At 48.4% G+C, this 13,935-nt stretch overlaps 5 protein-coding genes across 5 annotated transcripts; 3 read left to right on the top strand and 2 right to left on the bottom strand.

Moving 5' to 3' along the window:
* Window positions 1–576: 576 nt before the first annotated feature.
* Window positions 577–2,259, top strand: GIQ15_03429 (proline dehydrogenase; the record flags this gene model as incomplete). Its single annotated transcript, XM_033550846.1, has 1 exon — window positions 577–2,259. The coding sequence occupies one exon, from the start codon at window positions 577–579 to the stop codon at window positions 2,257–2,259; it is 1,683 nt and encodes a 560-aa protein (XP_033408007.1).
* Window positions 2,260–3,340: 1,081 nt separating this feature from the next.
* On the top strand, window positions 3,341–4,881 carry GIQ15_03428 (uncharacterized protein; the record flags this gene model as incomplete). The annotated part of the gene is made up of 4 exons (XM_033550845.1): window positions 3,341–3,406; window positions 3,481–3,603; window positions 3,678–4,380; window positions 4,445–4,881. The coding sequence occupies 4 exons, from the start codon at window positions 3,341–3,343 to the stop codon at window positions 4,879–4,881; spliced, it is 1,329 nt and encodes a 442-aa protein (XP_033408006.1).
* A 365-nt stretch (window positions 4,882–5,246) lies between these two features.
* GIQ15_03427 (DUF636 domain-containing protein) lies at window positions 5,247–5,879 on the bottom strand (the record flags this gene model as incomplete). The annotated part of the gene is made up of 1 exon (XM_033550844.1): window positions 5,247–5,879. One exon carries the CDS (start codon window positions 5,877–5,879, stop codon window positions 5,247–5,249), a length of 633 nt encoding a protein of 210 aa, XP_033408005.1.
* Window positions 5,880–6,996: 1,117 nt separating this feature from the next.
* Window positions 6,997–8,202, top strand: GIQ15_03426 (UTR2 protein; the record flags this gene model as incomplete). The annotated part of the gene is made up of 3 exons (XM_033550843.1): window positions 6,997–7,351; window positions 7,421–7,990; window positions 8,168–8,202. 3 exons carry the CDS (start codon window positions 6,997–6,999, stop codon window positions 8,200–8,202), a joined length of 960 nt encoding a protein of 319 aa, XP_033408004.1.
* A 2,329-nt stretch (window positions 8,203–10,531) lies between these two features.
* On the bottom strand, window positions 10,532–12,352 carry GIQ15_03425 (alkaline phosphatase; the record flags this gene model as incomplete). The annotated part of the gene is made up of 1 exon (XM_033550842.1): window positions 10,532–12,352. One exon carries the CDS (start codon window positions 12,350–12,352, stop codon window positions 10,532–10,534), a length of 1,821 nt encoding a protein of 606 aa, XP_033408003.1.
* Between the last annotated feature and the right edge of the window lie 1,583 nt (window positions 12,353–13,935).

Genomic DNA, 13,935 nt, shown 5'->3' with positions numbered 1-13,935 from the left:
ATCGGCTCCTCTATCCGAAGAGAGCTTCGTCATGTCCAACCCAAAGCCGGATAGGGGGAGAAACTTGTAGATATACATGCAAGGGACATATGGCCTGTCTATCCAGGCATTTCCGGGCGTATCCCGCCTATCAGATGGTTTCTGCTAGGTTGGAGCTACCTGCGATGCTCGCTTCTCTGTTGTTGTACTTGCGATATGGACTGGGATGCGGAGAAGAAGGTGCTGGGTTGGCTGCTTGTTGGTTGTATAGCATCACAAACTAGACAGGTGGCAAGGCGCGGGTATTCGTGCTGCGTAGCTAGCTGCGAGGATGCATTTGTTGTTCATCTAGCAACTGTGTAGCTATATAAGTGGCCGCTTGTTTAGTCGTTTGGGGGTGGTTTTTGTTACTATTACATCCCATCTACATACGCAGCTTTGGAACAGGAGTGGCGGGTTTAAAGACTTCGCCTTTCTTTCTATACCTTGGACATTCTCGCACCTTGAGCAGATTATCTTCCTGCCTGACCATCGAAGATTACGATAACTCTATCGACGAGTTCGCTGGCTGAAGTATTCGTTCGCATACACCGAAGCATGGCCCCAGTGGGAGGGATTCCCGCCAGCATCCAAGTCTTGCAGAGTACAAAGCAACAGCTCTACCTCTACCTCAGCTGCAGGCCAGCACAGCTTATCATAGGCAGCCAGTGCCGGCCTGCACAGCACATCTACAACTGGGCCAGATACCATCACAATGAGAAATATATGCGAGCCCATAGGGACAAGTCGCCCTCATCACCACCATCGACTGCCCTGTCAACACCAGGAAGACAACGGACAGCAGCGTCTCTATTCCAGCCACCCAGTCCGCCTCTCTCGAACTTCTCGTCAGCCCAATGCCAGGCTGCAACATCTCCTCTCTCCCTGCTATCCCTATCATCAATCACTCGTTCCTTGTTCACCACTGCATTGTCCTCTTCTCCTCTACTCCTGACATCTGCAATGAACATCCTGTCTTTTATAGCGGATTCAAAATCAGCGTTATTGAATCCTGACCGCAATATCGTATTGAATTATATCCTGCGGAAAACTCTCTACTTGCAGTTCTGCGCTGGAGAGAAGCCACATGAAGTTCAGCGTTGCATCGACGATATCAGAAAAGCTGGATTCTCAGGCATTATCCTTGGATATGCACGAGAAGGTGTAATGGATGAAAAGGAAGCTGCAGCACTGCTTGCAGTGGATAGCAGCAATGCAGATCCAACGGAAGTTGAAAAGAAGATCACGGAATATGAAGTCAACTCCTGGAAAGAGGGGAACCTTCATACGGTTGATTTGGCCGGTGAAGGCGGGTTTGTGAATATTAAATTCACAGGAGCAGGGAGCGACGCGCTTCAGTACCTGCTACGGGGTATACCTCCACCGCCATTACTTTATGAAGCCATGATTGAAATCTGTGATAGGGCGGTAGCTCGAAATGTTCGATTGTTAATTGATGCGGAGCACCAGGCTGTTCAACCAGCTATCGATGCTTGGGCACTCGAGTTGCAACGCAAGTACAACGACCGCAGCGATAGCATGGCGAGCGAAAGGGCCTTGGTGTATAACACATACCAGGCTTACCTTCGATCAACCCCAAAGACTCTATCTCAGCATATGTCCATGGCACAGGAAGAAGGGTTTGTTCTGGGTGTCAAGCTGGTTAGAGGCGCATACCTGGGAACCGAGCCAAGGCATTACATCTGGGACACCAAAGAAGAAACAGATACCGCGTACGATGGCCTGGCTGACGCATTGATAAGGAGAGAATATAAAGACGTCCTCAAGTACCATGTTCTCTCACCCTCGCCAACATCTCCAACTTCAGTTCCTTCAAAGGCGCCAAATCCAGGAACACGGAACCATCCATTCCCAGAAGTCGACTTGCTCGTTGCCTCGCATAATCGCAATTCTGTCAAGCGGGCACAGGACATTCGAAACCATCAGAGTCACACAGGACAAACACAGATTGGGCTAGCGTATGGCCAGATTTATGGAATGGCCGACGAGCTGAGCTGTGAGCTCATTCACCGAGGCAAGATCTGCTATGAAGGCGAGGATGTTGACACCACGATGCTAGTTAAACCAAAGGTCTACAAGGCAGTGGTCTGGGGATCGGTGCGAGAATGCATGAGATATCTTGTTCGTCGAGGACAAGAAAACAAGGATGCAGCGTCGCGGACCTCGGACACCAGGCGAGCAATGGCGAAGGAGCTGAGGAGGAGGCTATTCGGATTTTAATGGTTGACGACGACCCAACCGAGAACTCGCTGCGAGCGGTTGAATGAAATGCGTTTCATTACTCTTCATGTTTAATGACTTTGTCAATAGCGTTGGCTTTCTAAGATTCTGCGTGAGCAATCTCCGTTCGCTTCGTGTTGATTTGCGCAAACGACATGTTCTCAAGTACTTCATGCGTGTATTCGAGCAAGCTTTCCGGGCCTGATTTGTTAAATGAGTTTCATTGCGATCTATTCTTAGTGATTAGTAAATATCTGAGGCAACTTGGATATAATAATGGACAGTACTATCTGAATTTCTTATGCCTCATAATTAGTATCTGTAGTTGCCGTGTTTTTAGTGCGGCTGTAAGTATAGTTAGCATATTGGAAAATTTGTGCCTGAGCTGGAATATAGAGAGAGATATAAAAACAACTTACCACAAGAGAAAATAAAGAGCAAAGAGTTCTTTATCTTCTAATATTAGATGAATGGCGGCTCATAAGCCTTTATGTATATCAACTTCATCGTTGTCTCCTCACTTTGTGAATAGGGACTGACTTGGTCTACCGGAAGTTCCCTTTAAGCCCTTAAATATCATAACCTAAAAGATGGTATTATGCATCCCTCGGTTTTTCCCACTAGCTATGATGTATGTGGTAGTAGTTAGGATTATCATTATATGCCCTAAGGGGAAATATATTGATATACATACCTAAATATCCTGGATGCGTAATGGGACTTCCATTCTATATTCCTGTTAAGTGTGTGAGTTAGCAGTTATTGGGAAGTTTTATAACAGAGTTAGCTAGATATCAACCTAGTAAGGCCCCTATGTCAGCGCTAAGTCAACGTTAGTTACTGTGTTGTATGGGAAGTTCCGTTATCCTCACTCACTAGCTAGCTTAATGTCCTACTGTAGGAAAACAGTTTCTCACCCTCTCTTCTTATATCTTATTTCAGACTTCAACATCCCCTGAACATATCTGTGTGCCCATATTCAGATTATCTGGCCTGTATAGGCCAGCCCGGACCCGATTAATACCTTGTCACCTCTTATCAGGCCTCCAGGCCCAGTGAATCAACAGGAGGAGCAGGCATCATGACCCAACGCGTCGACGCTGCCATGATGGAAGTGATGGAGAAGCTGCAGCTTATCATTCAGCATGTAAGTACTCTTAACAGAAAGATATCTTATAAATAACTAGTTGAGAGGAACTTCCTAACCTTTGCAACAAATAGCTGCAAAAGTACGAGCTGAACGGATCTTGCAATAAGATTGCTAAGTGCACAAACGATATTGTGGCTGCATTTATGGAGGCTGCAGTTAGCCTTCCACAAGACCAGATGGAGATTAGAACCAATGTAAGGATTCGGCCAGGCCCAGCGGTCGATTTGGTAGAGGAACTGATATCAAATGGATGCTAACAGCAATACAGCTCAGAGCGGAGAGAGGAGGCGACAGAAAGCAGAAGGATACAGCGGAAAAAGTTACGCCCAAAGGAAACGAGGTCATGGCTGGCGTTTTTGCTAATCCAAATCAGCTCTCCGTTCGCCAGGCTAATACGTGGGCCAGGGTGATAGGGGATGGAGTGGAGATTCACCCCGACACCCCAGTCCCGGCCATGGCCCTACGGGCCAAAGTCGCCTATTCAGTGGACCAAGTCATTCCGCCCTGTGGTGGTCCAGCTCGATTCGAGGTCAAGCCCGTAGAGCCCAAGGCTAGCACATTGAAAGTGATTGGAGCCTTTCCACGAGGAATATTGAGCTTCCTCACATCCAAGATCCGCGAAGGTCCACTGTACAAGGTCGACATAAACGCTGTCGAGGGATATGCTGAGATCACGTTCCAGCAGTCTGAGCAAGCAGCTAACTTCATCGAGGGAGACCGAGTTATGCACTCTAAGCATGGATATGGTCGTTTTGGGCCAGCATATTCGATCGTTGGCGTTACGGAATTTGAGTGGGATGCTGATATCCGTAGGATGGCTCAGCAGCCACGGGAGCGTCGTCGGTTGACCTTCGCCAGAGCCAGGCTAATTGGAAATAACATGAACTTTACGCAATTTCAGGCGTATGTTGCTGCTGTGGCTGGTGGAGCTGATGCCATTGATATTGCATGGGCTTATAACACCGGTAATGGTGAGTATATCAGGGGGACTTCAGTCAATATTTCAGTGCCGTGGCTGACTGTTTATCTGCATAGTGACTATGGCCTTCAAGAGCGTGAGAGCCGCTAGATTGGTGAGACAGCACTTTGTAGAACAGTCGATCAAGGAGGGCCCCTTCAAGAACGTCCAAGTCACATTTTCAACAGACCCGTGCGAGAAACCGTTATTCCTAGGCACACAGATGTCAGCAGCTACCAACAATACGGCCTTCAACAACCATTGGGTCGACAGCCAGAAGATAGAGAATGTGCAGGCGAATATCAAGAAGATTATCAACCAGCCCGAAACTAAGCCAAAGGTGAACTCTCAACCATTGAAAGCTCAACGAGTTAACAAGCAGCAGCCGAGTACCCAGCAGTCAAAGGTTACGAAGGGAGGTAACCAGAAGGCCAACGACGAGAAGGCGGATCCCCCAAAGTACAAGACTATTCGGAGAGGTGGTGTCCGCCGGACCAGACGAGTGTATGATTGAATTCAGCACTCTCTATCCCGACCGAGTGTATCCATGTCTAGTTCACCGGTCTGCTAGCATTTTCCATTGGAACCAGGTCAAGAAGCACTCCAACGAGGGGCATCAGAACAATACAGGAACTTTCTCTTGGGTATCATACGATATGAAGAGCCGCCGATAAGCTTCTCCATTTCCATAGAAACTACTTTTCATCAAGAAATTCTCCTAAAATGAATATGATTATTATTTGTTTCAATTCTTGTTTATCTCTGACGTTGGAAATCTAGAGATCATGTGACTTGCAATGAAAATAGCCGACCTCGGGAAGGTTGTGGTTATTCCTAGCGGATATTTGTTCATGTTGAAGAACTTGAGTAATAGCGACATCACCATGTTCCGCCTAGCTGAGGACGGTCAAACCGCTGCTTCTCCTCATACTCCCGACAGTCGAGAAATCCAACCCACTTCTTGTCCACCAGCTCTCTCAAATCCAGCCCATCTTCCGGCTCGAGAGTCTGTACGTTGACAGAGAGATAGCAGGTCTTCTTTCCTTCATCCCACCCGTCCTCATCGATCCTCCACGCCTTTGTCTTTACCTTCTTCGATCCCTCGCCTCCTCCAGCAGCAGCAGCCTTCACATCGACCCCGTTCGCCTGTTTCGTAGCCCACTCTTCGACCTCGACCTCCTCGACTTTACCCTTCCCTGCGAACGAGAAACAGCGTACTCCACACGTCGGACAGAAATACCACGTAGACCCGGCATCGGTGATCTTGTAGCCGGTGAGTTCCTTTTCCGGTTCCAGCGGGGAGAGCAGGTAGAAGTCTTGAGTAGCCTTAGGGAGACGCATGTGGAAGAGGCCGAACTTGAGGCAGGCGGTGCAGTTGCACTTGTAGAAGTGGACGGAAGAGTAGCGGTCGACTGTGCCTTCTGGGCTGATGACGGGAGGCAGGCTGATGTATGCTATGTAGCGGATGTGGCCGCAGCGACAGGAGCCTCTGTAGGGCTCGCGAGATGCCATTTTATATCTTCGACACTGATATCGATATCTTTACACTCGATGGCACTTCACTCGGACACTGATATCTATACATACGGCCTCGACTTATCCTTGAGTTCAGGCAGCAGCCGATCTACGTCATCTCGGAATCAAGTATTCCGGCATGTTGTGCATGTATACGGAGTATCTCGGAGACTGCCCCTCGTTTCCCCTTCCCCTTCCCCTTCGTTTCGTTTACCCGCCTTGCATCAGACCGTGCATGGTCCAGCGTCTCAGGTTGACGCGGGGTCGTGCTGTCTAGTAGTAAGTAAATTAGCCATAGATATAGTCCACAGCTAAGTAGTAAGTAATATCTATATAGGAAAACATAAGCGCATATAAGCAGCCGTCGACCAATCAGCGGGCGTCGGCTGCGCAAGGCGTTGAGGCCCCTGAGGCCTGGTCTCGTGACCATCGGGGACCGCGAAAGTTGTCTCACTTTGCAAGAACTCATCTCCTCCCTGGTTTCCCTGTTCTCTTTATCCCCAACGTCGCCCGCCTCCAAGGAACCTGTCACTCGCTTCTTGTCTCCTTCGAGGTCCCAGGGCCCTTCTCTCGTCTCTCGTTATATCTGTGTCTCCCTTTCTCAGCTCTCGTTCGCCGCCCGTGCTTGCTTTTTCTTCTCAGGCTCAAGGTGGATCGTTACTCCCTGCGCGACCCCATACCGTGTTTCGTGCTCCATACTAGATATCTACTATAGCATATCTCATAATTCTCTTTGGCTGGGTATACACATCGAACACTCCTGCATTATATATATATATACACACACATCTAGGCCGTCTGGGTTACGCAGCATGACTCGTCTTATCGCATTTGCGCTGGCGGTTGCGCTGTCCGCGCAGTCTATGCTCGTTGCCGGTGCTTCACAGAAATGTAGCCCGTCTCAGAAGTGTCCCAGTTCGACGCCCTGCTGTTCATGTGAGTGCTCGAGTTACCCTCCCCTACGTTTACTGTTGTAGATTTCATTTTAACATGAGGGTTGCTTGCTCACGTGCGTTTTTATATCTATATAGTATATGGAGAATGCGGCTCTGGTGCCTATTGCCTGGGAGGATGTGATATGAAATCGTCCTTTGCCGTTGACTCTTGTGTGCCGATGCCCGCTTGTCAGAGCAAGACGTACAACTGGGACAATCTGGACAGCGTGTCGCCCAATACCAAGTACCTAGGTGATGCCAGCAAGGCGGATTGGGTGTCGAGCGGAGAGGCCAAGGTCAGTGACGGTAATCTGCTGCTCACCATGGCTCCGAGCACCGTCGGCACCCTCCTAGGCCATAGCCACTACATGTGGTACGGCAAAACCACCGCCAAACTAAGGACCAGCCGAGGACAAGGTGTTGTGACTGCTTTCATTTTGATGTCTGATGCAAAGGATGAAATCGATTTCGAGTTTGTCGGTGCCGATCTGTCTACCGCCCAAACCAACTTCTACTACCAGGGAATCACCGACTGTAAGTACACCTCCTGTCATTTTGACATATCAAATTTTCACCCCGGTAACTCACTTTCCGTCCTACCAGACACACATGGAAAGAACCAATCGCTCTCCAATACCTTCACCAACTATCACACCTATGAGATCGACTGGAAGCCTGATATGATTACTTGGAGCATTGATGGCCAAGTGATCCGTACCCTCGAGCGTGCCAACACCATGAACTCCACCACCAATCAATACGACTACCCGCAAACTCCCGCCCGTGTCCAACTCTCCCTCTGGCCCGCTGGTCTGTCCACCAACGGAAAGGGTACTGTTGATTGGGCCGGAGGTCTTGTCGACTGGAAGTCCGAAGACATCCAGAAGAACGGCTACTACTACGCCGCCTTTGACTCGGTCACCATCGAGTGTTACGACCCTCCAAAGAGCGCCAAGGTTGAAGGCAGCAAATCGTACATCTACACCGACCGAAGCGGTCTTGAAGGCTCCGTCAAGATCACTAACAAGGACACTGTTCTAAAGTCCTTCCTCGGTAACGGCCAAGATATGAACAAGGATTACCCCAGCGCCACCAAAGGACCAAACGCCCCTTCTCAAACCAGCGACGTTGCCGTGATCCCTGGCCTCAGCGGTGCCGGCCCTGGTCTCGACGGTAAACGACCCGGCGACAATGGTGGTAAGGGTGGTAACGGCGGTAACGGTGGCAGCGGCAGCGGTGGATCCTCTGACCCTTCACATACCGGCTTCTCCCAAGGCGGCGGAAACGGAGGCAGCTCAAGCGGTGCCTCTGCGCCTGGAGACCAGGTCCTTCAAGGTTCGCTATTCGCAGTCTTTGTTGCCATCATGGCACTTGTAACTTTGTAATTCAGCCGCTATTTGGCTTTTCTTTTCTTTTCCCACCTTCTTGTTAATGTTTATGTCCCAACCCCCCCTTTTTTGGATCTTTACTCCGTACTTTTATTCCCAATTATCGATAATTCCCCAAAACTTTTGATTATCAACCCCCTTTCTGCCTCCTCGGTTCTGCATCGCTTTATCAGTTTAGAGTCCTCTCTTGATGTATGATCCATTTTTAGCATCCCGTTAAGTTGCCTGCTTACAAACTAAAATACTTACAAACCTTAATTCCACCACCTCCACACCTCATGCAGCATCTTCAATCCTTTCCAATATCAACGCTCTCTATGCTTTTGGGGGCAAGGGACCTTCATGCAGTGGCTGCGGGAGGCGTTCCATACCTGGCTCTAGATGGCGGGCCACGTTATTTCTGTATAGAACCCGTCTATATCGGAATTACGGTTCTATCCTTTTATACGCTGCAAGGTACTCAGTACAGAGTGACAAACAAGCAGTTTATTATAAAGGTACTTACATTCCACAATATGCCCTGCACTTTAGGCTGAATTTCTTTGCCTTGGGCGTGGAAAATGTTTGCATGCCAAAGGCCCATCCCCACCCAATCCTGAGGCCCATCGCATAGACGGTTGTTTTGACAGGCAACCATTGTTTGCCTACTTTATTTACTACGAAAATCGGAACCACGGGAGTCCCTGAATAGGCTCTTTAGAGAAATATTCTAGAGCCAGTCCCTACCTTACTCTTGATACCCCTCATCTGGCACTCCTCTTTACTACAACGAAAGAAGTTTGCAGCTTGCTACCTCTAAATATCTAGTCATATTTAAAACTTTCAATATCTCAGCAAGCATACTGATCTGGTTGTTCTTTATGACTCCTTCTTTCCCTTCATTCTTTTAACTAGTTGGGTCAGGCACTGGCTACACACTCTCTGTCTATGAGGGGGTTTATACAATGAACAATGCTGAAATGGTGTAGATCAAGCAAAGATGCTTTAGGTCGCCAATCAAGCAAACAGGTGCCTGGCTCATGCTGGAATCAGTAGTCAGCATGCTGAAATATGTCTTCTTCCTTTGACTTGGGGTTGGATCCATGGTCATCGCCGAGCCTGCCCTACTGGATTCAGCTAGATATTGGTCGGTATAAGTTGATATTTTCTCTGTCCTCTACTTACCACGCACGGAACACGTTCACACATTCACACGTTTGCAGATTTGATCAAGAAAGATTTGATATAGCCCTTAACTACCATCTAGTTAGTGATATTTGCTCCTCTTGCCTCTATTGCTACTTATCCCTTCTAGAGAAGCTGACTTTATACTCTGACTATTAAGGAAACAGCAAGGGAAAGCTACGGGGAAACCCAAGGACAAATAAACCCCCAGGAGCCTAGTTCAATTTCTCAGAAAGGTCAAGGTCACCTAAAAGCACCAGAAAGTAGGACATCTAAGGCCTTAAACCCCTCCTTAATGATAAGCCCTTACCTAAATTAACCATGTATCGAAATCAGGCTACAAAAAGGAAGAGATACAACCCTATCTAGGCAAAATGTGCCAGTACCGAATAGTCCGATTTATCTGCCAACATTCCGCCGTGGTCCTCGTCAATTTCTGCCCAGCTATTTACCGCCAATTAATCCGGATTAACGACCCGGAAGAACGTGCACGATACGATATTCCATTTGACGACGAGCCCGGATGCGCTCCAACGAGATATAATATGATTGGCGTAGAACACAGGGGGCACGCGTGTGATGGATGCCGAAGAAGCTCCTTTTGGAATAATTATTTCCAGATGTGGTTTGGGACTAATGAGAGGATATTGTAGGAGTTGGGCGAATATTCCCTGTATCTTTTCTCTATTATTTCTCTTTTTGTACCTTAGTTGCCCTTTGGGGGATGCATATATGGGGCTAAAGGCTAGGAGGCAATCTGTGCTAATTATTGACTGCTAATTTAAATATTTTTGGAGGTCTTTACCCAAGTATCTACGGGACGGTCTCGGGGTTAAGCCTCGTTTTGTTAGGAATTAAATCCACCCTTACGCTACGGTGTAAATGAAGGAACAAGGGAAGAAGCCTCGCTTAGATCTAGTGGTATATAATTCTTGTGTATAGACTGTATCTATAAAATCTTCAGAGCATCGAACAGAGCAGTGTCTAGAAGAATAGGACCATATAAAACATGCATGAACAAACGTGGCCCCGAACCTAACTGTATACAAGCCGAATGACAATAACCAAAAAAAGAGGAAAGAGCGAGAATGAGAGAAATGCTATTAAGGCAGAAGAAAACATAAGGAAAAGAAGCTAGAACATACGATTGGGATGCCAAGTATTAATGGCCATCACATCCGCAGCTAGAGCGTTCGACGTGAACGGCCTCATCAGCGCCTCTCTTTCTCAGTCGGCGCTTAAAGTCACCGTGGTAGGTGTCTAGCTCATCGACAACCACATCCTTGTCGAGTGGCTTACCCATCCATGAGTAGTCAGGGGTGGCACCCTCGCTGCTGGTAGAGGGTTTAGTCTTGACACCCTTCAGTTTCTGGGTGATAGCGTCCAAGTCGAGATCGAGATAGGTGGCAATGAAACCTCCTACTTCGGTGTTCTCGTGGTTACCAACCAATGGGATAGCGTCGTGAGGCGACGAGGCAAAGATGCTAACATCAGCCGCAGAGTGACCATGGGTGCTCCAGCCAATTTGAGCTCTGCGGCTGACCAGGTCTGCAAAGAGATAAGCGGCTGGGTTGGCGGTGTTGTCGATAAGACGATCAATCTCTGCATCGGTGACATCGAGAATTCCAAGGTCGGCCTTGATAAGCTTTTCGCGAATATATTCGCGTTTCTTGTCTCGGGAATGATCATGTCCCTGTCCCTCAAGGTAGGCATTAAGCTTGGGCTCGAGATACTCGGAAGAATGGGTGGCGTTTGCAAGGGCGTCTGGCAGCCATCTGTACTCTGGGTAGCTCTGGTGGAGCTGTCTTGCGGCAGCCAGACCTCCGGTTTCGTGATCAGATGTACTGACGAGCACACCTGGGGTAGAGTCCTTTTCTAGGAATTCCAGAACAGCAGCAAATGCTTTATCGTATGCCAAAACTTCGTGGACCTGTGCAGCTGGATCGTTACCGTGGCCAGCATGATCAATTCGGGAACCTTCAATCATAATGAAGAAACCGTGTTCGCTGTCTTTGGTCGCATCACTCAAGGTCTTGAGTGCGGTGCGGGTCATCTCTTCCAAGGATGGGAACTCATCATTGCGGAAATGACGATCAATTTCATATGGGATGTCAGTAGGGGCCAAGAGTCCAAGCAGTGGTAGTTTCGCGGCCTTTCCCTTCTTCAAAGCATCAAATCCTTTGCGGTCATCAAAGTAGTTGAAACCCTTGGACTTTGCAAGCTTGACCAAATCCTTATCATCGGCACGGCAACTGCCAGCAGTAGAGTTGGGTAGGAAGTGGCACCTGCCTCCTCCCATAATAAGATCAACCTGCACACCAAGGGGGTATTCACCAAGCTGATGTTCAGCAATCAAGTCTTCATAGCCACGGATGTTTACGTGGGACGAGAAACAGGCAGGCGTGGCATCCGTAATTCGTGTCGTAACGACCAAACCGGTCAAATAACCGGCGGCTTTGGCGGCTTCTAGAACGGTTCCGCAAGGGGTGTGGTCGGGGAGAACAGAAATGGCACCGTTATAACTCTTCATTCCACAAGCAAACGCGGTAGCACCAGCGGCTGAGTCCGTTACCAAGCTACTCGAAGACCTTGTTCTCGATGATCCGATATGGTGTTTATCCAAGGTAAGAATGTTATCGATGGGGACGTTTTCAACGTGTTGTCTGAATGATCGTGTCATGGATAAGCTGGTAGGCCCCATTCCATCCGATACCATGAATATCATGTTCCTCTTCCCCGTATGCCTGGCCTTGTGAGGGTCTTTGCCGACTGAGTGATCATGCTGGTAAACGATTGCCAGGACAATCACCGCAGCAGTAGCAACGAGAGCCCAGGTAAACAACCCGACTTGACGCCAGAATTGAGGGCCACGACTAGAGTCATTATCGATGTTACGATCGACCCGTTGGCCGGTCAGAAGGGTCGACTCTTCGTCGTTTCGGTCTGTGTCATTCGACGGCCGTGTCGGATCTTGGGACGCCATCGTCGGTGCTTCAAAGAGCTAGCGCGGGCCCGAGTATAGGTGTACCTAAAGTAAAACAAGGCTCAAGGAAGCCCGATCATAAAATGAGCGATATGGGGTACAGTGCGGTCGTCCTGTACACCCTGTTGCAGCTTTCACGATCTTGAAGCTGGGGAAGTCTCAAGATCGAGCGATCTCCTTAGTCACGTGGTGGGTACCTGCACATGACTTGCATCATCGGGACAGCCAGGGGCAAGGGGCTATATCTATATCAGCGATATCCAGTACCTGCAGCTGACTTTCTGGAAGGTATACATGTAGGTAAGCTCTGAGATGACGTATATTCCTGCTTTTGTCTATAGTACATATCGTTATATTACAAGGTACTTCGCTAGATTTTGGTGTTAATGGCCATGGCCTGCTCCACCTATCCAATAGGTATCATGGCAGCCGCAACTTCTCGAACGCCCCTCTCCGTGGCCAGCAAGTTGAACTGCGCCGCTGCATTCCTTGTGTCTTGAACTTCGACCCTTATGCCTAGTTCGTTGATATGTCTCCTTGTCTCAGGTGAGATAGGACGCATCGTGGGACCCAGTCCAAGAATCAAGAGATCTAAATCACGGTAGACAGGTTAATACAATCCGTAGATAAATAATATGTGCCCATAAAAACGGGAGAAAACAGGGATAAATGTCCAGTATATCGAACATATAAAACGTACCTGGCTTAGACCACAAAAGCCGTAGAGCACCCCATGCACCTTCCGGCACCTCCCATTGACCCTTCTCATTGACAAAACTCCTCTTACCACTTTCTACACCATCGCTGCTGGCCTTCCAGGGCCTCCAGGTAAAAGCCTCCCCGTCAACTAATAAACACCCATCATAATTTGCAATTCTCACTCCATTATTCAACTGGAATCCGTCATGATGGCATGCGTCGATGGCCGTGGCAGGCGCAGCTACGCCAGATAAGATATCCAATGTATTCAGATCTGTCATGTGTTTTACGTCGGCTTCTTCGGGGGGAGGACCGCGGAGATTTGATTTGGACTTCGAGGCTGCAGACGATAGGGTTGTGCGGTGCGGTCGTGGTTGAGTAGGGGTTTGGACACGGCGACTGGCGCCATTGTTGTTGCTCTCGCTGCTATAGGTGCGGATGATAGGTGGTGTGCGTTTGAGAGGGCAGTGGGTTAGGAACTTGGAGGTTGATGATGTTGTCGGTTGGAGTAAGCTGTAAGTCGTGGTGGAAGTCGACTTTAGAATGGAGGTTCGGAGGGAGCGGAGGAGTAATGGGGACGGTGGATGCATATTGGCCAGCCTGAATATCATTCAAAGGTGAAAGTCGCGATAACTTGACTTGATATTGTAGATCTGAAATCGGTTTCTGCGTTTCTCGATGTGATGATGCGGACTCTTGGCATTTTCGTGCTTCCACCATAACACATACGAGTACTATACACCCTACTAATATCAGTTACCATCAATATATCAAGAGTTGATATGTAAATCAATATCAATGTTAAAGCATGCTTTTAATCCCCTCTATAGATAAACAAACAGTCCCTCAGAAGCCACGGAAATCAATCTCACCATATTCTAACT

This window comes from Arthroderma uncinatum (genome assembly GCF_011692745.1).
Source record: "Arthroderma uncinatum strain CBS 119779 chromosome Unknown scaffold2, whole genome shotgun sequence".
In the NCBI taxonomy this organism is placed as follows: domain Eukaryota; kingdom Fungi; phylum Ascomycota; class Eurotiomycetes; order Onygenales; family Arthrodermataceae; genus Arthroderma; species Arthroderma uncinatum.
Note: the sequence above shows the minus strand (reverse complement) of the source record. Positions and strands in the feature narration are given on the sequence as shown.